The 27,602-nt window shown below is 49.7% G+C and overlaps 2 protein-coding genes and 1 long non-coding RNA gene across 14 annotated transcripts in view; 2 read left to right on the plus strand and 1 right to left on the minus strand.

Annotated features, from left to right (window-relative positions):
* The window catches only part of KIF23 (kinesin family member 23), a 912,882-nt gene that overhangs the window by 641,408 nt on the left and 243,872 nt on the right, over positions 1 to 27,602 (plus strand). The gene's annotated exons all lie outside the window — the stretch shown is intronic.
* Positions 1,765 to 27,599, minus strand: CIAO2A (cytosolic iron-sulfur assembly component 2A). The gene is made up of 5 exons (XM_040342227.1): positions 27,478 to 27,599; positions 18,915 to 19,079; positions 17,270 to 17,319; positions 11,413 to 11,458; positions 1,765 to 2,362 (listed from the first exon to the last, which is right to left on the minus strand). Exons 1-5 carry the CDS (start codon positions 27,566 to 27,568, stop codon positions 2,265 to 2,267), a joined length of 450 nt encoding a protein of 149 aa, XP_040198161.1. The 5' UTR covers positions 27,569 to 27,599; the 3' UTR covers positions 1,765 to 2,264.
* Positions 7,509 to 8,216, plus strand: LOC120931085. The gene is made up of 4 exons (XR_005747812.1): positions 7,509 to 7,603; positions 7,722 to 7,768; positions 7,902 to 8,089; positions 8,177 to 8,216. It is a non-coding gene; the product is annotated as an uncharacterized LOC120931085 (long non-coding RNA).

Below are 27,602 nucleotides of genomic sequence, written 5' to 3' on the forward strand. Positions count from 1 at the left end.
TTTATTTTTATTCCAAACGGAACAAAACTTTGCCTTAAATAAATAGTTATGGACTCTTAAAGCAGAACTAATGTATAAAATGAAAGACCGGCAACCAGAAGAAGATGCCAAGGTGGGACCTTAATGTGTAAGTAAACCCACCTATCATTTTCAGCCAAGGAAGCTGCCATCTTGGCCTATGTTTAATCTTCAACTGCCATGGTGCTGCACATGTGATCAGTTATGACGCCAGCCATTGGATGGTTTGACAGTTTGGTTGAGAGCACAACCAATGTGACAGTTGGCAATGCCGGAAATGTAACTGCTTTTTGAAACTGTTAAATCGATGGGTTTACTTCCGCTTTAAGGCTGCATTCACACCTCCGCGACAAGATACGCCGCGTACGCAGCGTATTTTGCCGCGAGTGTGTAACTTTTTTTTTTTTTAACAAAGCCTTCCCATTGCTTTGTATGGCTGAACGCCAATGCCGCCTGAAAAAAGGGTCCGGGACTTTTTTTCAGGCGGCAGGCGTACGGCATCTATGAGATGCGAACCATCTCCATAGACAGTAATGGGAATTCTCCCCTCCAGCGGCACGAGCGTCCGGCGTCGGGCGTTTTGTCGCAGAGGTGTGAATGGGGCCTAAAGGGGTTGTAAAAGGTACAATTTTTTTCCCTAAATATCTTCCTTTACCTTAGTGCCGTCGTCCTTCGCTTACCTCATCCTTCCATTTTGCTTTTAAATGTCCTTATTTCTTCTGAGAAATCCTCACTTCCTGTTCTTCTGTCTGTAACTCCACACAGTAATGCGAGGCTTTCTCCCTGGTGTGGAGTGTGGTGCTCGCCCCCTCCCTTGGACTACGGGAGAGTCAGGACGCTCTCTACATTGCAGATAGAGAAAGGAGCCGTGTGTTAGTGGGCGTCCTGACTCTCCCGTAGTCCAAGGGAGGGGGGCGAGCACGACACTCCACACCAGGGAGAAAGCCTCGCATTACTGTGTGGAGTTACAGACAGAAGAACAGGAAGTGAGGATTTCTCAGAAGAAATAAGGACATTTAAAAGCAAAATGGAAGGATGAGGTAAGTGAAGGAGGACTGCACTAAGGTAAAGGAAGATATTTAGGGGGAAAAAAAATTACCTTTACATCCCCTTTAAGGATATCGGACTGGAAGTATAGTTAAAGGGGTTGTAAAGGATTTTTTTCCCCCTAAATATCTTCCTTTCCCTTAGTGCAGTCCTCCTTCACTTACCTCATCCTTCCATTTTCGCCTTTAAATGTCCTTATTTCTTCTGAGAAATCCTCACTTCCTGTTCTTCTGTCTGTAACTCCACACAGTAATGCGAGGCTTTCTCCCTGGTGTGGAGTGTCGTGCTCGCCCCTGTTCTTCTGTCTGTAACTCAACACCGTAATGCAAGGCTTTCTCCCTGGTGTGGAGTGTCATGCTCGCCCCTGTTCTTCTGTCTGTAACTCCACACAGCAATGCGAGGCTTTCTCCCTGGTGTGGAGAAAGCCTCTTGAGGGGGCGAGCAGGAGAGTCAAGACGCTCTCTACTTTGCAGATAGAGAAAGGAGCTGTGTGTTAGTGGGCGTCCTGACTCTCCTGCTCGCCCCCTCAAGAGGCTTTCTCCACACCAGGGAGAAAGCCTCGCATTACTGTGTGGAGTTACAGACAGAAGAACAGGAAGTGAGGATTTCTCAGAAGAAATAAGGACATTTAAAAGCAAAATGGAAGGATGAGGTAAGCGAAGGAGGACTGCACTAAGGGAAAGGAAGATATTTAGGGAAAAAATATTTTTCCTTTACAACCCCTTTAAGTGTTGGGGATTTAGTTCTGCTTTAAGGCAACCAATCAGCACTCTTCTTGTTCCTTTAGTTCGGGAGGCCATTGTCTCCATTGGTGGAGACCTCGGATTTTGCGGTAGAACTGCCAAGGTTAAGTCATCTAGCCCAACCAATAGCAACGATGGGATCTGGTAGAACAAAACGGAGTGGCCCGCCCACTTCTCCCGGAAGGCGTTTAGAGGAAGTACCATTGAAGCCTCCGGAAGGCTGACCGGCAGGTTCTGTCGTCCCACAATGGCGTCTGCGGTAGTCTACGGAATTCTCTTCTCCAGTTTAAGAATTTTCCACCCCACAGCACTGCCGTCCATGCCGGGGTTCCCGACAAATGCTGCCCTGAGATATTTAAATAAAAAAATGTTCTGAACGTCCATTGCGTTGCGTCCTGGGAGAAGCGACTCTCCCGCCGGATCTTCATCTACTTCAAGTGCCGACTTTCCACCGTTCTAATCCGGCTCCGTCACACATTGCTCTACTATCTCCCGGAGATTGGGGTTCTCCATGGCCGCCGACACTCGCTCCTTGTCATTGATCTGCTTGTTGACTTGGAGGAAAAAAAAAAAAAAAAGATTCAAGGTTACCTAGACATGACACATAATGAAGATACAAAATCCACAACTGATCATGTGACAAAATGACTTGGCCCCTTTAAATGTCTTGAGAGTTCAGGTACAAGAAGGTTCCTCCCTGAAGGCTTCACATAACCTACAACCTTTGTTACATCACTTCCAACTGCCACATCCCTTCCAACTGCCACATCCCTTCCAACTGCCACATCCCTTTCAACTGCCACATCCCTTTCAACTGCCACATCCCTTCCAACTGCCACATCCCTTCCAACTGCCACATCCCTTCCAACTGCCACATCACTTCCAACTGCCTCATTTCTGGACAAAGGCTCTCCCTTTAACCGCCGGGGGTAAGGATGAGCTCTGGCGTGTTCGCATAGTACACGTGCAGAGCCCACCAGGAAGTGTGCACGGCCCTGCGCGAATCACAGCCAGGGAGACATTTCACGATCTCTGCAGCCGAGCATCGGGACAATGTCTCCCTCACATAACCTGCAACCTTTGTTACATCACTTCCAACTGTCACATCCCTTCCAACTGCCACATCCCTTCCAACTGCCACATCACTTCCAACTGCCACATCCCTTCCAACTGCCACATCCCTTGCAACTGCCACATCCCTTGCAACTGCCACATCCCTTCCAACTGCCACATTTCTGGACAAAGTCTCTCCCTTTAACCGCCGGGGGGTAAGGATGAGCTCTGGCGTGTTCGCATGATACATGTGCAGAGCCCGCCAGGAAGTCTACACGGCGCTGCACGAATCACAGCCAGGGAGACAATTTACAATCTCTGCAGCCGAGCATCGGGACAATGTCTCCCTGACTGTGATTAGCGCAGCGCCGTGCAGACTTCCTGGCGGGGCTCTGCACGTGTATCATGCGAACACGCCAGAGTTCATCCTTAGCCGGGGGTTGGGTAACCTTAACCACTTAAGACCCGGACCTTTAGGCAGCTAAAGGACCCGGCCAGGTTTGGCGATTCGACACTGCGTCGCTTTAACTGACAATTGCGCGGTCGTGCGACGTGGCTCCCAAACAAAATTGGCGTCCTTTTTTCCCCACAAATAGAGCTTTCTTTTGGTGGCATTTGATCACCTCTTTTATTTTTTGCGCTATAAACAAAAATAGAGCGACAATTTTGAAAAAAAGATATATTTTTTACTTTTTGCTATAATAAATATCCCCCAAAAATATATAAAAAACATTATTTTCCCCTCAGTTTAGGCACATACGTATTCTTCTAACTATTTTTGGTAAAAAAAAAATAAAAAAAATAAAAAAAAAATCGCTAAAAGCGTTTATCGGTTGGTTTGCGCAAAATTTATAGTGTTTACAAAATAGGGGATAATTTTATTGCATTTTTATTATTTTTTTTACTACTAATGGCGGCGATCAGCGATTTTTTTCGTGACTGCGACATTATGGCGCACACTTTTGGACAATTTTGACACATTTTTGGGACCATTGTCATTTTCACAGCAAAAAATGCATTTAAAATGCACCGGATTACTGTGAAAATGACAATTGCAGTTTGGGAGTTAACCACAAGGGGGCGCTGAAGGGGTTATGTGTGACCTCATTTGTGTTTCTAACTGTAGGGGGGTGTGGCTGTAGGAGTGACGTCATCGATTGTGTATCCCTATAAAAGGGAACACACGATCTATGACGCCGCGACAGTGAAGAACGGGGAAGGTGTGTTTACACACAGCTCTCCCCGTTCTTCAGCTCCGGGGACCGATCGCGGGACTCCAGCAGCAATCGGGGCCGCGGGTCCTGCGGTCCCGGAGCATCGGACCGGGTCGTGGGCACGCGCCCCACGGCTGGGCACTAGCACAGGACGTACCTGTACGTGCTTGTGCCCAGCCGTGCCATTCTGCCAACGTAAATGTGCAGGAGGCGGTCCTTAAGTGGTTAAAGGGGTTGTAAAAGGTTTTTTTTTTATATATAAAAAAAAAAATGTCATACTTACCTCCACTGTGCAGTTTGTTTTGCACAGAGTGGCCCGATCCTTCTCTTCTGGGGTCCCTCGGCAGCTGTCTTGGCTCCTCACCGCAAGAGATAACCCCCCCCATCTGGGAAGCGTTTTCCCAAGGGGGTATAGCTTGGGGGCGCGCTCCTGTGCCATACAATCGGCGTCCATAGACGCCAATTGTATGACTCGGCCCCGCCCCCCGGCGGCCGTTTCATTGGATTTGATGGACAGTAGCGGGAGCCAATGGCTGCGCTGCTATCAATCATCCAATGAAGAGCCGACAAGACCAGGGGAAAAGAAACGCAGGATCGCGCCCGCGGAGATTCGGGGCTCGGGTAAGTAAAAAACGGGCACTGGGGGGGACTGCAAGGTGTTTTTTCACCTTAAAAAGGGTTGTAAAGATACAATTTTTTCTCCTGAATATCTTCCTTTCCCTTAGTGCAGTCCTCCTTCACTTACCTCATCCTTCCATTTTGATTTTAAATGTCCTTATTTCTTCTGAGAAATCCTCACTTCCTGTTCTTCTGTCTGTAACTCCACATCAGTAATGCAAGGCTTTCTCCCTGGTGTGGAGTGTCGTGCTCGCCCCCTCCCTTGGACTACAGGAGAGTCAGGACGCCCACTAACACACAGCTCCTTTCTCTATCTGCAACGTAGAGAGCGTCCTGACTCTCCTGTGGTCCAAGGGAGGGGGCGAGCACGACACTCCACACCAGGGAGAAAGCCTCGCATTACTGTGTGGAGTTACAGACAGAAGAACAGGAAGTGAGGATTTCTCAGAAGAAATAAGGACATGTAAAAGCAAAATGGAAGGATGAGGTAAGTGAAGGAGGACGGCACTAAGGGAAAGGAAGATATTTAGGGGAAAAAAAGTGTACCTTTACAACCCCTTTAATGCTGATGGGATGCATTAAGGTGATACAGTAAAGGTGATCCAGCTGCTGTAGAGTCACTGGATCTCTTTTACATGTGGTGGAAGGGAGTCTTAGTTTCATCAGATGCTTTTAAAGGACAGAGGAGAGATCTGGGGTCTAATAGACCCCAGATGTCTCAGTGAAGAGGACCGGTCACTGCAATAAAAAATGTAAAAAGGTCTCCCTGTGCTCATGCAGGTAAGTGTTCTATTCAGGATTTGCTGCTCCCAGGTAAATACAGTAACCAAGTTGTGCAGAACGCGAAGGTATGAAGAAAATTCATTAATTGGGTCCGAAGTAAACAAAAAGTATTATCTGTGTTCTATATCCACATCCTAGAATATGTACATAGATACTAAACCAACACAAAATTGTACATACTACACCAACACAAATGTAGCCATGGACCTTTAGATAATGACATCAGTTTTAGTAAATCTTCCCGGTCTGTCTGCTGTGGGATGCTGTCTGGATACACTGCATCATCTGCTGCACCTTATAATAGATTATGTAAATCTTATAATGGTGCCCATCCAAATAATGTACATTGAACCACTTAATGATGGTTCGGTCCACACAATGATGGTTCGGTCCACTTAATTGTCCACTCAATGATGGTTCATTCCACTCAATGCTGGTTTAGTCCTCTCAATTGTCCGCTCAATAATGGTTTAGTCCACTCAATAAATGGTTTAAACTATTCAATGATAGTTCAGTCCACACAACTGTCCACTCCATAATGTTTCAGTCCACTCAATGATGGTTTAGTCCACTCCATGAATGTTCTGTCCACTCAATTGTTCACTCAACGAAGGCTCAGTCAACTCAATGATGGCTCAGTCCACTCAATGATGGTTTAAACCATTCAATGATAGTTCATTGACTCAACTGTCCACTACATAATGGTTCAGTCCACTCAATGGTGGCTCAGTCCACTCAATGAGGGATCCGTCCACTCAATGAGGGATCCGTCCACTCAATGAGGGATCCGTCCACTCAATGAGGGATCCGTCCACTCAATGAGGGATCCGTCCACTCAATGCTGGTTTAGTCCGCTCAATAATGGTTCAGTCCACTCAATAAATGGTTTAAACGATTCAATGATAGTTCAGTCCACTCAACTGTCCACTCCATAATATTTCAGTCCACTCAATGATGGTTTAGTCCACTCCATGAATGGTCTGTCCACTCAATTGTTCACTCAACGAAGGCTCAGTCCACTCAATAATGGTTTAAACCATTCAATGATGGTTTAGTCCACTCAATGAGGGCTCAGTCCACTCAATGAGGGCTCAGTCCACTCAATGAGGGCTCAGTCCACTCAATGAGGGCTCAGTCCACTCAATGAGGGCTCAGTCCACTCAATGAGGGCTTAGTCCACTCAATGAGGGCTTAGTCCACTCAATGAGGGTTCAGTCCCCTCAGTGAGAGCTCAGTCCACTCAATGATGGTTTAAACCATTTAATGATAGTTCAGTCCACTCAACTGTCCACTCCATAATGGCTCAGTCCACTTAATGATGGCTCAGTCCACTCAATGATGGCTCAGTCCACTCAACTGTCCACTACATAATGGTTCAGTCCACTCAATGATGGCTCACAGTCCACTCAATGATGGCTCACAGTCCACTCAATGAGGGCTCAGTCCACTCAATGAGGGCTCAGTCCACTCAATGAGGGCTCAGTCCACTCAATGAGGGCTCAGTCCACTCAATGAGAAGAAAAAAATGGAGGATCCCCCAGGGTGGGGCTTTTTAGGCAACAGTAGTACAAGTAGTCATGGTAGATACAAAATATATAATAGTTTAATAATAACAGGACGGTATCAAACAACGTTCAGTAAACGTATATAGTACAAAGGTTTAAAAACAACACATTAATGGGGTGTATTGGAAAAAAGGTGAAGAGTCCACAATATAAATACTGGGCCCAACGCGTTTCGGGTTTCCTTCTTCAGGGACCGAAGTATGTGTGGAGTCAGAAAGTGTAACAGACAACTTTTCTAGAAAACAAATAAATGACAATGTGTTGAAAATAATAACATACAGATGAAAAACATTAAACTGGTACAGATAAGAAAAAATCATACCACCCGAGAAGTTTCAACGGCTCAGCACACCCCTTAAAAGGACATCGCAATCGGGACGCATGGCAAGCAAGGGCCCCCTTTTCCACACTGACCCATAGCAACGCAGGCTCCTTTACAGACCCCTCCCACCTTACTCCTCCCCCTCTCCTATTTAAAAGCCAAACAGCCCCACAATGTCAGACATTGCTGGATGGCTGCAGCAGCTGTACACACTCTACACTGCTTGTGTTTTCTTCCCATGTAAGTACTTTGTCCCTTCATGTTTCCCACCCTGACCCCCATACTATTGCTTTACATGCCATTTCCTATACTCTGTACATCTCTAAACTGGGATTTATTTCTTTCATTTATTTTTTAGCTTCCGATCCCTCTACTGACCTCTCTGGCCACTTTTTGTCATTACAGGTATGTCTCTAGCCTCATATATAAAATCTTGGTTCAGCTTTCTTTTTTGCGATCCTTTTTTGCGTTCTTTTTCGTTTTTGTTGCCTGCGGCACCGTTGATATTATCCTGTCCTCTTATTTATATTTTGGACAGGTAAAAATATATATATATACAATCAATAAACTTTTACGCTGTGACACTTCGGGCCAAAGGTCTTGCTACGCTGTGATTGATATTAGATGCCAGTCCTCACTCCTCTCCTTACCATCTGAGGCTTGCCATGCGTCCCGATTGCGATGTCCTTTTAAGGGGTGTGCTGAGCCGTTGAAACTTCTCGGGTGGTATGATTTTTTCTTATCTGTACCAGTTTAATGTTTTTCATCTGTATGTTATTATTTTCAACACATTGTCATTTATTTGTTTTCTAGAAAAGTTGTCTGTTACACTTTCTGACTCCACACATACTTCGGTCCCTGAAGAAGGAAACCCGAAACGCGTTGGGCCCAGTATTTATATTGTGGACTCTTCACCTTTTTTCCAATACACCCCATTAATGTGTTGTTTTTAAACCTTTGTACTATATACGTTTACTGAACGTTGTTTGATACCGTCCTGTTATTATTAAACTATTATATATTTTGTATCTACCATGACTACTTGTACTACTGTTGCCTAAAAAGCCCCACCCTGGGGGATCCTCCATTTTTTTTTCTGTTCATCAGGGGTGTCGGCAACTATTTGAGACCAAACCATAATAGATGTTCTATTCATAAGTCCACTCAATGAGGGCTCAGTCCACTCAATGAGGGCTCAGTCCACTCAATGAGGGCTCAGTCCACTCAATGAGGGCTCAGTCCACTCAATGAGGGCTCAGTCCACTCAATTTTCCTCTCAATAATGGTTCAGTCCACTCAATGATGGTTCAGTCCAATCAATGATGGTTCAGTCCACTCAATAAATGGTTTAAACCATTCAATGATGGCTCAGTCCACTCAACTGTCCACTCCATAATGGTTCAGTCCACTCAATGATGGCTCAGTCCACTCAATGATGGCTCAGTCCATTCAATGATGGCTCAGTCCACTCAACTGTCCACTACATAATGGTTCAGTCCACTCAATGATGGCTCAGTCCATTCAATGATGGCTCAGTCCATTCAATGATGGCTCAGTCCACTCAACTGTCCACTACATAATGGCTCAGTCCACTCAATGAGGGCTCAGTCCACTCAATAATGGTTCAGTCTACATTAGTTGGATGGACACCTCCTTATGGGCAACCTTTTTCACTTTGCAGGACACAACCAGTTATTTCAGATCTGTGTGGTGTCATTCATGTGTGGTGTCATCCCTAGGCCCTGTGTGGTGTCATCCCTGGGTCCTGTGTGGTGTCATCCCTGTGTGGTGTCATCCCTGGGCCCTGTGTGGTGTCATCCCTGGGTCCTGTGTGGTGTCATCCCTGTGTGGTGTCATCCCTGGGTCCTGTGTGGTGTCATCCATGTGTGGTGTCATCCCTAGGCCCTGTGTGGTGTCATCCCTGTGTGGTGTCATCCCTGTGCCCTGTGTGGTGTTATCCCTGAGCCCTGTGTGGTGTCATCCCTGAGCCCTGTGTGGTGTCATCCCTGGGCCCTGTGTGGTGTCATCCCTGGGCCCTGTGTGGTGTCATCCCTGGGCCCTGTGTGGTGTCATCCCTGGGCCCTGTGTGGTGTCATCCCTGGGCCCTGTGTGGTGTCATCCCTGGGCCCTGTGTGGTGTCATCCCTGGGCCCTGTGTGGTGTCATCCCTGGGCCCTGTGTGGTGTCATCCCTGGGCCCTGTGTGGTGTCATCCCTGGGCCCTGTGTGGTGTCATCCCTGGGCCCTGTGTGGTGTCATCCCTGTGTGGTGTCATCCCTGTGTGGTGTCATCCCTGGGCCCTGTGTGGTGTCATCCCTGTGTGGTGTCATCCCTGGGCCCTGTGTGGTGTCATCCCTGTGTGGTGTCATCCCTGGGTGGTGTTATCCCTGTGTGGTGTCATCCCCGGGCCCTGTGTGGTGTCATCCCTGTGTGGTGTCATCCCTGGGCCCTGTGTGGTGTCATCCCTGGGCCCTGTGTGGTGTCATCCCTGTGTGGTGTCATCCCTGGGCCCTGTGTGGTGTCATCCCTGTGTGGTGTCATCCCTGGGCCCTGCCTTGCACATCTTGGCTTCTGTTGCTCCTCCCCAATTAGACTCAGTTGGCAGTGCAGGCTGCAGGCGGTTTGGATCATAGCCCAAAAGGCCGGGGTGGTCAGCACCTGGGAATACACACTGTGTGTTCCAAGTAAATACACAGCCTGCATTCTAAGAATATCAACAGATCTGTTGTTCCCAAAAGTGACCTATGGACTTAGATCTCGGAGGACAAATCTGCAATCATGAAAGGGGTCATTCATCATTGCAATACATAAATAGTGGTGTGCGCATCTTTTCTAGCCAGATATCAACCTGCACTTATTCTATGCAGCAGATATAAAGGAATAGTATGGTAATGCACGTGTGTATGTTTAACCACTTAAGCCCCGGACCTTTAGGCAGCTAAATGCCCAGGCCAGGTTTTGCGATTCGGCACTGCGTCGCTTTAACAGACAATTGCGCGGTCGTGCGACGTGGCTCCCAAACAAAATTGGCGTCCTTTTTTCCCCACAAAAAGAGCTTTCTTTTGGTGGTATTTGATCACCTCTGCGGTTTTTATTTTTTGCGCTATAAACAAAAATAGAGCGACAATTTTGAAAAAAAATTTCAACATTTTTTACTTTTTGCTATAATAAATATCCCCCAAAAACATATATAAATAAATCGCAATAAGCGTTTATCGATTGGTTTGCGCCAAATTTATAGCGTTTACAAAATAGGGGATAGTTTTATTGCATTTTTATCATTTTTTTTTTACTACTAATGGCGGCGATCAGTGATTTTTTTCGTGACTGCGACATTATGGCGGACACTTCGGACAATTTTGACACATTTTTGGGACCATTGTCATTTTCACAGCAAAAAATGCATTTAAATTGCATTGTTTATTATGAAAATGACAGTTGCAGTTTGGGAGTTAACCACAGGGGGCGCTGTAGGAGTTAGGGTTCACCTAGTGTGTGTTTACAACTGTAGGGGGGTGTGGCTGTAGGACTGACGTCATCGATCGAGTCTCCCTATAAAAGTGATCACTCGATCGATGCAGCTGCCACAGTGAAGCACGGGGAAGCCGTGTTTACATACGTCTCTCCCCGTTCTTCAGCTCCGGGGAGCGATCGCGACGGAGCGGCTATAAACGAATAGCCGCGCCGTCGTCCCGGATCGCTCCCCGAGGGAATCCAACCGCCGCATGTAGCGGGGGGGTCCCCCGATCGGACCCCCCACCCGCTAGAAGGCAGGGACGTACATGTACGCCCATCTGTCTGTACGTGCCATTCTGTGGACGTACATGTACATGCGGCGGTCGGGAAGTGGTTAATAGGGAGCTTTTGCGGGTTCTTTAAATATCCCCAATCTACAACAGACAAAGGTCTCAGGCCAAAGGTCATCTCTGCTGAGCAGGTCTTGGACCACCCACCCCACCCCCAGCGCTCTACACTTGTCTAGTAAAGCACAAACTCCTATCTCAAGTGCAGCATGCCCATTGCCCTGTTAGGAAAGGAAGCCGCTACTTACTATCCTCCTCCGTCGAGTGCGTCCCTTCGGAAATATAGATCTCCAGCTGGAAAAGCAGAAGAAAAAAAGGACATGAACTCACCCACTGCAGGAGATGGTGGGATCAAAACACAAAAAAAAAGGCAAAAAAAATAAAAACCTTATGGCAGGTATAGGTCTGGCTCATTGTAATACATTGTTTTTGGAAGGATTAAATGACATTCGTTTTCCACAGAAAACCCGGCAAATGCAGAAAACTTGCCAGGCAACCCTGCGGTCCAAACATCAGTGCCAGAACTGTGGGTGTGTGAAACCAGGATTTGTCATTTATTCCTCAATGTGCTCAATCCATCAGCACCTAACAGGTTAAATCAGTGTGCGGGGATGGCGTGCCACACTCATTATATTAGAGAGCACACTGCCATCTGGTGGTGGCTTAGAGCAGCAGCAATGCCAACCGTACCCAATTGTTACAGGCCCGGATTCAGATACAATGGTGTATCTTCTCGGCGGGCGTAACGTATCTCAGATAGGTTACGCCGCCGTAAATTAGGGCGCAATTTCCTTATTCTGAAAGAACTTACGCCCTAAGTTACGGCGTAACGTATGTTGTCCGGTGTAAGCCCGCCTAATTCAAATGTGGATGATGTGGGCGTGTTTTATTTAAATGATATGTGACCCCGCATGCGCCGTTCGTGAAAGAATCCCAGTGCGCATGCTTGAAATTACCCCACAAATCGTCATTGCTTTAGACGTGAATGTAACTTACGTACAGCCCTATTCGCGAACGACTTGCGCAAACAACGTAAAATTTTCAAAATTCAACGCGGGAACGACGTCCATACTTAACATAGGACCCCCCTCATATAGCAGGGGTAACTTAACGCCGGAAAAAGCCTAACGTAAACGACGTAAAAAAATGCGCCGGGCGGACGTACGTTTCTGAATCGGCGTATCTACCTAATTAGCATATTCCTTGCGTAAATCGACGGAAGAGCCACCTAGCGGCCAGCGTAAATATGCAACTAAGATACGACGGCGGCGTAAGAGACTTACGCCAGTCGGATTTTAGCCAAATTCCGGCGTATCTTGTTTTCTGAATACAGAAAAAAGATACGCCGGCGCAGATTAGAATTTACGCGGCGTATCAATAGATCGCCGACGTAAATTCTTTCTGAATCCGGGCCACAGTGTTAGGAAACCCAAAAGAATACAATTATATTATTATTATTATACAGAATTTGGGCAGCGTCAACAGTTTGCACAGCGCTTTACAACATAATACTGCAGTTTACCAACGTTTTTAGGTTTAGATTGACTTTTAACCACTTAAGACCCGGACCATTATGCAGGTTAAGGACATGGCCCCTTTTTGCGATTCCGCACTGCGTCGTTTTAACTGACAATTGCGCGGTCGTGCGACGTGGTTTCCAAACAAAATTGGCGTCCTTTTTTCCCCACAAATAGAGCTTTCTTTTGGTGGTATTTGATCACCTCTGCGGTTTTTATTTTTTGCGCTATAAACAAAAATAGAGCGACAATTTTGAAAAAAAAACAATATTTTTTACTTTTTGCTTTAAAAAATATCCCCCAAAAATATATATAAAAAAACGTTTTTTTTCCTCAGTTTAGGTCGATACGTATTCTTCTACCTATTTTTGGTAAAAAAAAACAAATCAAAAAAAAAAAAATCGCAATAAGCGTTTATTGATTAGTTTGTGCAAAAGTTTTAGCGTCTACAAAATAGGGGATAGTTTTACGGCATTTTTATTAATAATTTTTTTTTTTTACTAGTAATGGCGGCGATCAGCGATTTATTTCGTGACTGCGACATTATGGCGGACACATCGGACACTTTTGACACATTTTTAGGACCATTGTAATTTTTACAGCAAAAAGTGCTATAAAAATGACACTGGCAGTGAAGGGGTTTAACCACTAGGGGGCGCTAAGGCCACATTCACACTGTAACGCGGTGTATTTCGCCACGACAAATTGCGGCGTATTTAACCCGCGATTTGCCGCGACAAAACGGGTCTTTTTTTTTTCGACAACACATTGTTGTCTATGGCCGAATGCCAATGCCGCCTGAAAAAAAGGGTCCGGGACTTTTTTTAGGGGAACAGCAGGCGTACGGCGTTTCGGCGTGAGATGTGAACCATCTCCATAGACACCAATGTGAAATCTCCCCTCCAGCGGCACGAGCGTCGGGCGTCTGGCGTAAAAAAGCCTTGATGTGAATGGAGCCTAAGGGGTTAAGTGTGCCCTAAGGGAGTGATTCTAACTGTAGGGGGGCATGGCTGTAGGTGTGACGTCACTGATCGTGTGTTCCCTATATCAGGGAACACACGATCAGTGACAAGCCACAGAGAAGAACGGGGAAGGTTTGTCCATACCTAACACGACTTACCCCTGCTTTATGAGGGGTAGCTTTACGCCGGCGTATGTCTTACGTAAACGACGTATCTTGCTACGCCGGGTGCGCGTACGTTTGTGAATCGGCGTATCTAGCTCATTAGCATATTCAACGCGGAAATCTTCTAAAGCGCCACCTAGCGGCCAGCGTAAATATGCAACTAAGATACGACGGTGTAAGAGACTTATGCCGCTCGTATCTTAGCCGAATTCATGCGTAGCTGATTCTAAGAATCAGCCGCATAGATACGATGGCTCTCATTCGGACTTACGACGGCGTACCTGGCGCTACGCCGTCGTAAGTCCTTTGAGAATCTGGGCCATAGTGTTTACAAAATAGGGGATAGTTTTATTGCATTTTTATTAATAATTTTTTTTTTACTAGTAATGGCGGCGATCTGCGATTTTTTTCGTGACTGTGACATTATGGCGGACACATCTGCCACTTTTGACACATTTTTGGGACAATTGTCATGTTCACAGCAAAAAATGCTATAAAAATGCATTGTTTACTGTGAAAATGACAATTGCAGTTTGGGAGTTAACCACAAGGGGGCGCTGAAGGGGTTATGTATGACCTCATATGTGTTTCTAACTGTAGGGGGGCGGGGCTGGACGTGTGACGTCATTGATCGTGTTTCCCTATAACAGGGAACGCACAATCAATGACGGCGCCACAGTGAAGAACAGGGAAGCCGTGTTTACACACAGCTCTCCTCGTTCTTCAGCTCCGGTGGCGATCGGGTCCGCGGCCACGGTCACAGAGCTTCGGACCAGGCCGCGACCCACGGCTGGGCGCTTAAAAGAGGATGTACCTGTACGTGCTTGTGCCCAGCCGTGCCATTCTGCCGACGTATATCTGCAGGAGGCGGTCCTTAAGTGGTTAAATCAGAGCCGAGATACTTATGTACGTAAGAGGAGCCGAGATACTTCTGTCCATGGGAGGAGCCTGTGATACTTATGTACATGGGGGGGGAGTCTGTGATACTTATGTACATGGGAGGAGCCTGTGATACTTATGTACATGGGAGGAGCCTGTGATACTTATGTACATGGGAGGAGCCGAGATACTTCTGTCCATGGGAGGAGCCTGTGATACTTATGTACATGGGGGGGGAGTCTGTGATACTTATGTACATGGGAGGAGCCTGTGATACTTATGTACATGGGAGGAGCCTGTGATACTTATGTACATGGGAGGAGCCTGTGATACTTATGTACATGGGAGGAGCCTGTGATACTTATGTACGTGGGAGGAGCCTGTGATACTTATGTACGTGGGAGGAGCCTGTGATACTTATGTACGTGGGAGGAGCCTGTGATACTTATGTACGTGGGAGGAGCCTGTGATACTTATGTACGTGGGAGGAGCCTGTGATACTTATGTACGTGGGGGGAGCCTGTGATACTTATGTACGTGGGGGGAGCCTGTGATACTTATGTACGTGGGGGGAGCCTGTGATACTTATGTACGTGGGGGGAGCCTGTGATACTTATGTACGTGGGGGGAGCCTGAGATACTTCTGTCCGTGGGAGGAGCCTGAGATACTTCTGTCCGTGGGAGGAGCCTGAGATACTTCTGTCCGTGGGAGGAGCCTGAGATACTTCTGTCCGTGGGAGGAGCCTGAGATACTTCTGTCCGTGGGAGGAGCCTGAGATACTTATGTACATGGGAGGAGTCTGTGATACTTATGTACATGGGAGGAGTCTGTGATACTTATGTACATGGGAGGAGTCTGTGATACTTATGTACATGGGAGGAGTCTGTGATACTTATGTACATGGGAGGAGTCTGTGATACTTATGTACATGGGAGGAGCCTGTGATACTTATGTACATGGGAGGAGCCTGTGATACTTATGTACATGGGAGGAGCCTGTGATACTTATGTACATGGGAGGAGCCTGTGATACTTATGTACGTGGGAGGAGCCTGTGATACTTATGTACATGGGAGGAGCCTGTGATACTTATGTACATGGGAGGAGTCTGTGATACTTATGTACATGGGAGAAGCCTGTGATACTTATGTACATGGGGGGAGTCTGTGATACTTATGTGCATGGGAGAAGCCTGTGATACTTATGTACATGGGGGGGAGTCTGTGATACTTATGTACATGGGGGGGAGTCTGTGATACTTATGTACATGGGAGGAGTCTGTGATACTTATGTACATGGGGGGAGTCTGTGATACTTATGTACATGGGGGGGGGAGTCTGTGATACTTATGTACATGGGGGGGAGTCTGTGATACTTATGTACATGGGGGGAGTCTGTGATACTTATGTACATGGGAGGAGTCTGTGATACTTATGTACATGGGAGGAGTCTGTGATACTTATGTACATGGGAGGAGTCTGTGATATTTATGTACATGGGAGGAGTCTGTGATACTTATGTACATGGGAGGAGTCTGTGATATTTATGTACATGGGAGGAGTCTGTGATACTTATGTACATGGGGGGAGTCTGTGATATTTATGTACATGGGAGGAGTCTGTGATACTTATGTACATGGGGGGAGTCTGTGATATTTATGTACATGGGAGGAGTCTGTGATACTTATGTATATGGGAGGAGTTTGTGGTGGGAGGAGTGTGTGATACTTATGTACATGGGAGGAGTCTGTGATGGGAGGAGTCTGTGATACTTATGTACATGGGAGGAGTCTGTGATACTTATGTACATGGGGGGAGTCTGTGATACTTATGTACATGGGAGGAGTCTGTGATACTTATGTACATGGGAGGAGTCTGTGATACTTATGTACATGGGAGGAGCCTGTGATACTTATGTACATGGGGGGAGTCTGTGATACTTATGTACATGGGAGGAGCCTGTGATACTTTAAATGTTTATGGGAGGAGTCTGTGATACTTATGTACATGGGGGGAGTCTGTGATACTTATGTACATGGGAGGAGTCTGTGATACTTATGTACATGGGAGGAGTCTGTGATACTTATGTACATGGGAGGAGTCTGTGATACGCATTTACATGGGGGGAGTCTGTGATACTTATGTACATGGGAGGAGCCTGTGATATTTATGTACATGGGGGGAGCCTGTGATACTTATGTACATGGGAGGAGTCTGTGATACTTATGTACATGGGAGGAGTCTGTGATACTTATGTACATGGGAGGAGTCTGTGATACTTATGTACATGGGAGGAGTCTGTGATACTTATGTACATGGGAGGAGTCTGTGATACTTATGTACATGGGAGGAGTCTGTGATACTTATGTACATGGGAGGAGCCTGTGATACGCATGTACATGGGGGGAGTCTGTGATACGCATGTACATGGGGGGAGTCTGTGATACTTATGTACATGGGAGGAGTCTGTGATACGCATGTACATGGGAGGAGCATGATCTCAGAGATACGACAGCGTATCAGGAGATACGCCGTTGTATCTTCATTCTGAATCCGGGCCAATAGAGACAACTCTGCGCCTTACCTTGTGCTTAAAAGACAAACATCTTTGCAGCTTCACCCGCAGACACAGACCTGGACGGGAAGAGGTTACACATCAGTGAAGATTTATCACATTTAATGCATTCTACACATGAAGGTGAAAAACCTCCCTTGCTGCAGCTCCCCCCCCCCAGACCCCACCCCTTTCCTTACCCGAGCCCCGATCCGATCCAGTGATGTGCACATGTGCAGCAGCTCCAGACACTGTCTCTCTCCTCATTGGATATATTGAGGGCGGTGAATCAAATCCAGTGACATGGCAGCAGGGGGCGGGGCCGACTCGGGAGCCAGACCGCACGGGTGCCCCCCCCGCAGGGAAAGTGTCTTTTTGTGGGGGCACCCGATGAACAGGAGGGGCCTGGAGTGCCGGCAGGGCACCGCAGAAGAAGGACAGTGTTAATGGGGGGGGGGGGGGGCATATGGCAGAAGACACTGCTTTTGGGGGGGGGGGGGGGGCAGAGGATACCATTGTGTGTGGGGGATATGGCAGAAGACACTGCTATGGGGGGGCAGAGGGCACTACGGTGGGGGGGAGGGGGAAGAGGATACTACCATGGGTGGGTGGGGGGGATATGGCAGAATACACTGCTATGGGGGGGAGGGCAGAGGGCACTACTACAGTGGGGGGGGGGGGGGAGGATAGCATTGGGGACAGAGGATACTACTGTGGGTGGGTGGATATAGCAGAAGACACTGCTATTGGGGGGGGGCAGAGGATATCATTGGGGACAGGGGGGCAGAGGATACTACTGTGGGTGGGGGGGGGGGGTATGGCAGAATACACTGCTATGGGGGGGGGGCAGAGGGCACTACAGTGGGGGGGGGATAGCATTGGGGACAGGGGGGGCAGGGGATACTACTGTGGGTGGGTGGATATAGCAGAAGACACTATGGGGGGGGGGCAGAGGATATCATTGGGGACAGGGGGGCAGAATACACTGCTATGGGGGGGGGGCAGAGGGCACTACAGTGGGGGGGGGGTATAGCATTGGGGACAGGGGGGGCAGGGGATACTACTGTGGGTGGGTGGATATAGCAGAAGACACTGCTATGCGGGGGGGGGGGGGGGCTGAGGATATCATTGGGGACAGGGGATACTACTGTGGGGGGGGATATGACAGAATACACTGCTATGGGGGGGGGGGGGGGCAGAGGGCACTACAGTGGGGGGAGGGGGAGGATAGCATTGGGGACAGGGGGGCAGAGGATACTACTGTGGGTGGGTGGATATAGCAGAAGACACTGCTATGGGGGAGGGCAGAGGGCACTACAGTGGGGGGGAGGATATCATTGGGGACAGATGATACTACTGTGGTGGGGGTGGGGGGGGGAAATGGCAGAATACACTGCTATTGGGGGGGGCAGAGGGCACTACAGTGGGGGGGGGTAGAGGATAGCATTGGGGACAGGGGGGCAGAGGATACTACTGTGGGTGGGGGATATGGCAGAATACACTGCTATGGGGGGGGGGGCAGAGGATATTATTGGGGACAGGGGGGCAGAGGATACTACTGTGGGGGGGGGGTATAGCAGAAGACACTGCTATGGGGGGGGGGGGGGGGATTTTTTTTCTTTGCCCTGAGATCAGCGTTTAGAATTTCAAAGCCCAATGGGTGAGGTCCTCCTACCTATAAGTGTAGCCAGGGAGCAGTGGGGGACGGTGGGGGTGAACTTTATGATCACCAGGAAGCATTCGTCATCCAGATCCTCCACCGTCACACAACTCTCAGACACCACCTCCAGGTCTTCCAACGTCTCCGGCTTTTCTGGATCCCGAATGTTCCGGATCAGATCTGTGGAAACAAAAATCACATCATTCAATGACATTTCACACCCTGAAATATTCCTCTGAAAAGCGATTTATGGCCGCTAGTGGTGAACCGAAATGAAAACTGTTTGTGTTGGTCCATCACATAAAATCCATTTACCATTTTGGTTGTCACCTGAGAAAATGTGGGAAATTTCAAGGGGTATGAATACTTTTTCAAAGCAATATAAATGTGGCTGCCATTTTTTGCATTGAAGACAACGGGAGGCGACCCTGCATTGAAGACAACGGGGTGCGACCCTGCATTGAAGACAACGGGGTGCGACCCTGCATTGAAGACAACGGGGTGCGACCCTGCATTGAAGACAACGGGAGGCGACCCTGCATTGAAGACAAACGGGGTGCGACCCTGCATTGAAGACAACGGGGTGCGACCCTGCATTGAAGACAACGGGGTGCGACCCTGCATTGAAGACAACGGGAGGCGACCCTGCATTGAAGACAAACGGGGCGCGACTCTGCATTGAAGACAACGGGAGGCGATTCTGCAGTGAAGACAACGGGAGGCGATTCTGCATTGAAGACAACGGGAGGCGATTCTGCATTGAAGACAACGGGAGGCGACCCTGCATTGAAGACAACGGGAGGCGACCCTGCATTGAAGACAAACGGAGCGCGATCCTGCATTGAAGACAACGGAGCGCGACCCTGCATTGAAGACAAACGGGGCGTGACCCTGCATTGAAGACAAACGGGGCGCGACCCTGCATTGAAGACAACGGGAGGCGACCATGCATTGAAGACAACGGGGCCCGACCCTGCATTGAAGACAACGGGGCGCGACCCTGCATTGAAGACAACGGGGCGCGACCCTGCATTGAAGACAAACGGGAGGCAACTCTGCATTGAAGACAACGGGGCGCGCCCCTGCATTGAAGACAACGGGACGCGACCCTGCATTGAAGATAACGGGAGGCGATTCTGCATTGAAGTCAACGGGCGCGACCCTGCATTGAAGACAACGGGGTGCGACCCTGCATTGAAGACACCGGGAGATGACCCTGCATTGAAGACAGCGGGGGGCGACCCTGCATTGAAGACAACGGGGGGCGACCCTGCATTGAAGACAACGGGAGGCGACCCTGCATTGAAGACAACGGGAGATGACCCTGCATTGAAGACAACGGGAGATGACCCTGCATTGAAGACAACGGGGTGCGACCCTGCATTGAAGACAACGGGAGATGACCCTGCATTGAAGACAGCGGGGGGCGACCCTGCATTGAAGACAACGGGGGGCGACCCTGCATTGAAGACAACGGGGTGCGACCCTGCATTGAAGACAACGGGAGATGACCCTGCATTGAAGACAGCGGGGGGCGACCCTGCATTGAAGACAACGGGGGGCGACCCTGCATTGAAGACAACGGGGGGCGACTCTGCATTGAAGACAACGGGACGCGACTCTGCATTGAAGACAACGGGAGATGACCCTGCATCGAAGACAACGGGAGATGACCCTGCATTGAAGACAACGGGAGATGACCCTGCATTGAAGACAACGGGAGATGACCCTGCATTGAAGACAACGGGACGCGACCCTGCATTGAAGACAACGGTGCGTGACCCTGCATTGAAAACAACGGGGGCGACCCTGCATTGAAGACAACGGGGCGCGACTCTGCATTGAAGACAACGGGAGGTGACCCTGCATTGAAGACAACGGGAGGCGACCCTGCATTGAAGACAACGGGAGGCGACCCTGCATTGAAGACAAACGGAGCGCGACCCTGCATTGAAGACAACGGGGTGCTACCCTGCATTGAAGACAAACGGGGCGTGACCCTGCATCGAAGACAAACGGGGCGCGACCCTGCATTGAAGACAACGGGAGGCGACCATGCATTGAAGACAACGGGGCCCGACCCTGCATTGAAGACAACGGGGCGCGACCCTGCATTGAAGACAACGGGGCGCGACCCTGCATTGAAGACAAACGGGAGGCAACTCTGCATTGAAGACAACGGGGCGTGACTCTGCATTGAAGACAACGGGGGGCGACCCTGCATTGAAGACAACGGGGGGCGACCCTGCATTGAAGACAACGGGGCGCGACCCTGCATTGAAGACAAACGGGAGGCGACTCTGCATTGAAGACAACGGGGCGCGACCCTGCATTGAAGACAACGGGGCGTGACCCTGCATTGAAGACAACAGGAGGCGACCCTGCATTGAAAACAACGGGGCGCGCCCCTGCATTGAAGACAACGGGGCGCGACCCTGCATTGAAGACAACGGGAGGCGATTCTGCATTGAAGTCAACGGGGCGCGACCCTGCATTGAAGACAACAGGGCGCGACCCTGCATTGAAGACAACGGGGTGCGACCCTGCATTGAAGACAGCGGGGGGCGACCCTGCATTGAAGACAGCTGGGGGCGACCCTGCATTGAAGACAGCTGGGGGCGACCCTGCATTGAAGACAACGGGGGGCGACCCTGCATTGAAGACAACGGGACGCGACTCTGCATTGAAGACAACGGGAGATGACCCTGCATTGAAGACAACGGGAGATGACCCTGCATTGAAGACAACGGGGTGCGACCCTGCATTGAAGACAACGGGAGATGACCCTGCATTGAAGACAACGGGACGCGACTCTGCATTGAAGACAACGGGACGCGACTCTGCATTGAAGACAACGGGACGCGACTCTGCATTGAAGACAACGGGAGATGACCCTGCATTGAAGACAACGGGAGATGACCCTGCATTGAAGACAACGGGAGATGACCCTGCATTGAAGACAACGGGAGATGACCCTGCATTGAAGACAACGGGACGCGACCCTGCATTGAAAACAACGGGACGCGACCCTGCATTGAAGACAACGGGACGCGACCCTGCATTGAAAACAACGGGGGCGACCCTGCATTGAAGACAATGGCGCGCGACTCTGCATTGAAGACAACGGGGCGCTGAACTCAAAACACAAACATTTGCTGGTCGGGTGACAAAGCCGGTTTGGCAAACTGCTGAATGGAAAAAAAACAACAACTTGTCCTTCAGATATGTGATGGGGGATGGGAAGGAGAGCCGCGCCTAGCCGGGACAAGGTCCTGCCGCGCCAAAAAGGCGAGAAGGCCAAGGCGCGCCCCTCCCCCGCTGCACAAGCTGTAAACTACTTCATCAGCATAGACTGCTGGGCCCAGCTGTCCCATTTTGCACCCGACCCTGATGAGGGGGCCCAAGGCAGGTGCCTCCTGTGCCTCCCCTCAGCCCGGCTCTGCCTCAGGTTATAAATACTGAGCCGAGGGAGACCTGTGAGAGAAGCCTCCGGCGGAAGCTGGTATTTGCCCATCATCCCGAGATCTCCACTTCAAGTCCCCGATGTCACATGACGTCATACGGACGGGAAGTGGTTAATGAAAATAAAGAAATGTGAAGAGGAATCGCCGCGATCGATTGGTTGGGAGTGAGAGCGCTAATTCTGTCTCCTCCTCCGTGACTCTAACCTGCGTCTCCTATGGAGATTAAGTATTGTAGTTTGTCGCCATTCCACAGGGGGGCGCAATTGTAAAGTGTGACGTGTTTGGTATCCATTTACTCGGCGTAACTTCAGAAAATTGGGTATTTACTAGAGGTCGACCGATATGGGTTTTTCTCTGGCCGATGCCGATATTTGGAAATCGGGGCGGCCGCCAGCCGATATGTGTTGCCGATTTTTTTCCCCCTCATCTCAAAAAACTTGGGGTGGAGAGGAGATAATTGTTTAGGGTGGAGAGGTGGGGTGCAGCCTGTCAGTGCCACCTCATTAGTGCCCACCAGTGCAGCCTATCAGTGTCTATCAGTGCCCACCAATGCCACCTCATCAGTGCCCACCAGTGCCACCTCATCAATGCCCACCAATGCACCAGTGTATCCCATCATTGCCCACCAGTGCATCTCACCAGCGCATATCACCAGTGCATCACATCAGTGCCAACCTGTGCATCACCTCATCAGTGCCAACCTGTGCATCACCTCATCAGTGCCAACCAGTGCATCACCTCATCAGTGCCAACCAGTGCATCACCTCATCAGTGCCCACCAGTGCATCACCTCATCAGTGCCCACCAGTGCATCAACTCATCAGTGCCTCACATCAGTGCCCACCAGTGCATCACCTCATCAGTGCCAACCAGTGCATCACCTCATCAGTGCCAACCAGTGCATCACGTCATCAGTGCCAACCAGTGCAGCCCATCAGTGCCAACCAGTGCATCACCTCATCAGTGCCCACCAGTGCCACCTCATCAGTGCCCACCAGTGCCACCTCATCAGTGCCACCTCATCAATGCCCACCAATGCACCAGTGTATCCCATCATTGCCCACCAGCGCATCACATCAGTGCCAACCAGTGCATCACCTCATCAGTGCATCACCTCATCAGTGCCAACCAGTGCATCACCTCATTAGTGCCAACCAGTGCATCACCTCATCAGTGCCAACCAGTGCATCACCTCATTAGTGCCAACCAGTGCATCACCTCATCAGTGCCAACCAGTGCATCACCTCATTAGTGCCAACCAGTGCATCACCTCATCAGTGCCAACCAGTGCATCCCCTCATCAGTGCCAACCAGTGCATCACCTCATTAGTGCCAACCAGTGCCACCTCATCAGTGCCCACCAGTGCCACCTCATCAGTGCCACCTCATCAATGCCCACCAATGCACCAGTGTATCCCATCATTGCCCACCAGCGCATCACATCAGTGCCAACCAGTGCATCACCTCATCAGTGCCAACCAGTGCATCACCTCATCAGTGCCCACCAGTGCATCAACTCATCAGTGCCTCACATCAGTGCCCACCAGTGCATCACCTCATCAGTGCCAACCAGTGCATCACCTCATCAGTGCCAACCAGTGCATCACCTCATCAGTGCCTCACATCAGTGCCCACCAGTGCATCACCTAATCAGTGCCAACCAGTGCATCACCTCATCAGTGCCTCACATCGGTGCCCACCAGTACAGCCCAATGTCATTCACTGCCACCTCATCAATGCCCACCAGCGGAGCGCTCCAGGCTCCGTTCCATCTCCTAGCACAAGAAAGCTCCATTCGTCCCTGGCCCTGACGTGCTTCCCCGCCTCTGCCTACAATCCCCAGAATGCAGAGCGAACCCGGTAACAGCCAATCGGCGGCCGCCGCTGCTGACATCCTCCACCCTGAGAAAAAACGTCCCCTGACGTGCTGCGCGCCCCGCCTCTGCCTACAAACCCCAGTACGCCAGTTACCGGCCCGCGCTGCATTCTGGGGTTTGTAGGCAGAGGCAGGGCGCGCAGCACGTCAGGGGACGTTTTTTTTACAGTGGAGGATGTCGGCAGCGGTGGCCGCCGATTGGCTGTTACAGGCCCGCTGGTTGGCTGCCGCGCTGGGTGTACCAAGATGGCCGCGGCTCCGGAGCTAGGCCGAAGCTGCGGCCTTTCCTGATGCTGTGACCGCGGCGGCAATGTTAAATATCGGCCTAATTTGGGGAAAAAAAAATCGTCCGATTTCTCCAAAACGGCCAAATATCGATCGACCTCTACTATTAACCACTTGTCTACCGGGCACTTTTCACCCCCTTCCTGCCCAGGCCAATTGTCAGCTTTCAGCGCGGTCGCATTTTGAATGACAATTGCGCGGTCATGTGACACTGTAACCCATGTGATGACATTTGTATCATTTTCCCACAAATAGAGATTTCATTTGGTGATATCTAACCACTTCTGGGGTTTTATTGTTTGTGTAACGAATAAATAAAGATCTAAAATTTTGAAACAACTCTTGTTTATTTCTGGTATTAAAATTTGCAGACAGGTAATTTCTCTCCTTCGCTGTTGAGCGCTGATGTGGGTCATCACCAGCACAGGAAGTGAGGGGCGATCTTCCAATGGGGACACAAGTTCCGGGGTTCTCTACCTTTGGAGGGATTTCCTCTCACTTCCTGTTATGGCTGATGGGCAATGTTCAGGGTCATCACCAGCACAGGAAGTGAGGGGGGATCTTCCAATGGGGACACTCGTTCAGGGGTTCTCTCCCTTTGGAGGGATTTCCTCTCACTTCCTGTTTTGACTCAGACAGGAAGTGAGGGGGGATTTTCCAACGGAGACACAAGTTCTCGCACTTCCTGTTTTGACTATGGGACAGGAAGTAAGGGGGAATCTTTCAATAGGGACACTAGTTCCTGCATTCTCTCCCTTTGGAGGGATTCCCCTCACTTCCTGTTTTGGCTATAAGACAGGAAGTGAGGGGGATCTTCCAATGGGAACACTAGTTCAGGGCTTCTCTCACTTCCTGTTTTGACTATGGGACAGGATATGGGGGGGGGGGTCTTCCATTGGGGACACTAGTTCAGGAATTCATTTACTTTGGAGGGGTTTCCTCTCACTTCCTGTTTTGGCTATGAGACAGGAAGTGAGGGGGCGATCTTCCAAGGGGGACACAAGTTATGGGATACTCTCACTTCTTGTTTTGACTTTGGGGACAGGAAGTGAGGGGGGGATCTTCCAATGGGGACACTAGTTCCGGTATTCTCTCCCTTCGGAGGGATTTCCTCTCACTTCCTGTTTTGGCTAGAAGACATAAAGTGAGGGGGAATCTTCCAATGGGGACACTAGTTCAAGGATTCTCTCACGTTGGAGGAATTTCCTCTCGCTTCCTCTTTTGGCTATAAGACAGGATGTGAGGGGGATCTTCCATTGGGAAAACTAGTTCAGGGCTTCTCTCACTTCCTGTTTTCCCTATGGGACAGGAAATGGGGGGGGGGGTCTTCCATTGGGGACACTAGTTCAGTAATTGATTTACTTTGGAGGGGTTTCCTTTCACTTCCTGTTTTGGCTATGGGACAAAAAGTGAGGGGGGATCTTCCAAGGGGGACCCAAGTTCTCTCACTTCCTGTTTTGACTCTGGGACAGGAAGTGAGGGGGGGATGTTCCAATGGGGACACTAGTTCAGGGATTCTCTCCCTTTGGAGGGATTTCCTCTCACTTCCTGTTTTGGCTATAAGATAGGAAGTGAGGGGGAATCTTCCAATGGGGACACAATTTATGGGATACTCTCACTTCTTGTTTTGACTATGGGACAGGAAGTGAGGGGGGAATCTTCCAATGGGGACACAAGTTCTGGGATTCTCTCCCTTTGGAGCGATTTCCTCTTGCTTCCTCTTTTGGCTATAAGACAGAAAGTGTGTGTGTGGGGGGGGGATCTTCCATTGGGGACAATAGTTCAGGGATTCTCTCACTTCCTGTATTGACTATGGGACAGGATATGGGGGGGGGGGGTCTTCAATTGGGGACACTAGTTCAGATATTCATTTACTTTGGAGGGGTTTCCTCTCACCTCCTGTTTTGGCTATGATCTTCCAAGGGGGACCCAAGTTCTCTCACTTCCTGTTTTGACTCTGGGACAGGAAGTGAGAGGGGGGGAATCTTCCAATGGGGACACTAGGTCAGGGATTCTCTCCCTTTGGAGAGAATCCCTCTCACCTCGTGTTTTAGCTAATGATGAGACGGCACTGATGGGGGTCATCACCAGCACAGGAAGTGTGTGTGGGGGGTCTTCCATTGAGGATACTAGTTCAGGGATTCATTCACTTTGGAGGGATTCCCTCTCACTTCCTGTTTTGACTCTGAGACAGGAAGTGAGGGGGAATCTTCCATTGGGGACACAAGTTCTGGGATTCTCTCCCTTTAGAGGGATTTCCTCTCACTTCCTGTTTTGACTCTGAGACAGGAAGTGAGGGGGAATCTTCCATTGGGGACACAAGTTCTGGGATTCTCTCACTTTCTATTTTAATTCTGAGACAGGAAGTGAGGGGGGCGGTCTTCCAATGGGGACACTAGTTCAGGGGGTTCTCTCCCTTTGGAGGGATTCCCTCCCACTTCCTGTTTTGACTAAGGGTGAGCTCTGACGTGCGCTAATCACAGGCAGTGAGACATTTCCCGATGTGCGGCTGCAGAGATCGGGAAATGTCCCCCTGCCTGTGATTAGCGCGGTGGGCTGTGCGATCACGCCGGAGCTCGTCCTTAGTTTTGACTCTGAGACAGGAAGTGAGGGGGAATCTTCCACTGGGGACACTAGTTCAGGGATTCATTCACTTTAGAGGGACTTCCTGTTTTTGGATATAAGACAGGAAGTGAAGGAAATTCTCCCCAATGGGGACACAGAGGGCAAAGACACCTGACAGGGGTTATAACCCATACAAAGTGGGGGGGAGTTTTGCTTTTGGTTCCACTTTAAACATGTGAAGTTGTTGGTGAATCGTCGCCCACTTTGGATGGAAGATCGGCCCGTGTATGGGCAGCCAGGATCGGTGCCTGTGTCCCAATCACGTGACAGAGGCGGGGCCCAGTGCTGGGAGAGCCCCGCCCCCTCCCTCCGGTTTCCCGCCTCTCACCGTACACCTCCAGGGCTCGCTCTTCCATGACCCGGCCTCGTCCTCTGGATCCCCCGCGGAGAGCAGCAAGCAACCCGGACAGCAGCTCCATCCCCGACCCCGCCCACCGCGACCAATCGCGTGCG

The sequence above is a fragment of the Rana temporaria genome, chromosome 3 (assembly GCF_905171775.1).
Source record: "Rana temporaria chromosome 3, aRanTem1.1, whole genome shotgun sequence".
NCBI classification, from domain to species: Eukaryota; Metazoa; Chordata; class Amphibia; order Anura; family Ranidae; genus Rana; species Rana temporaria.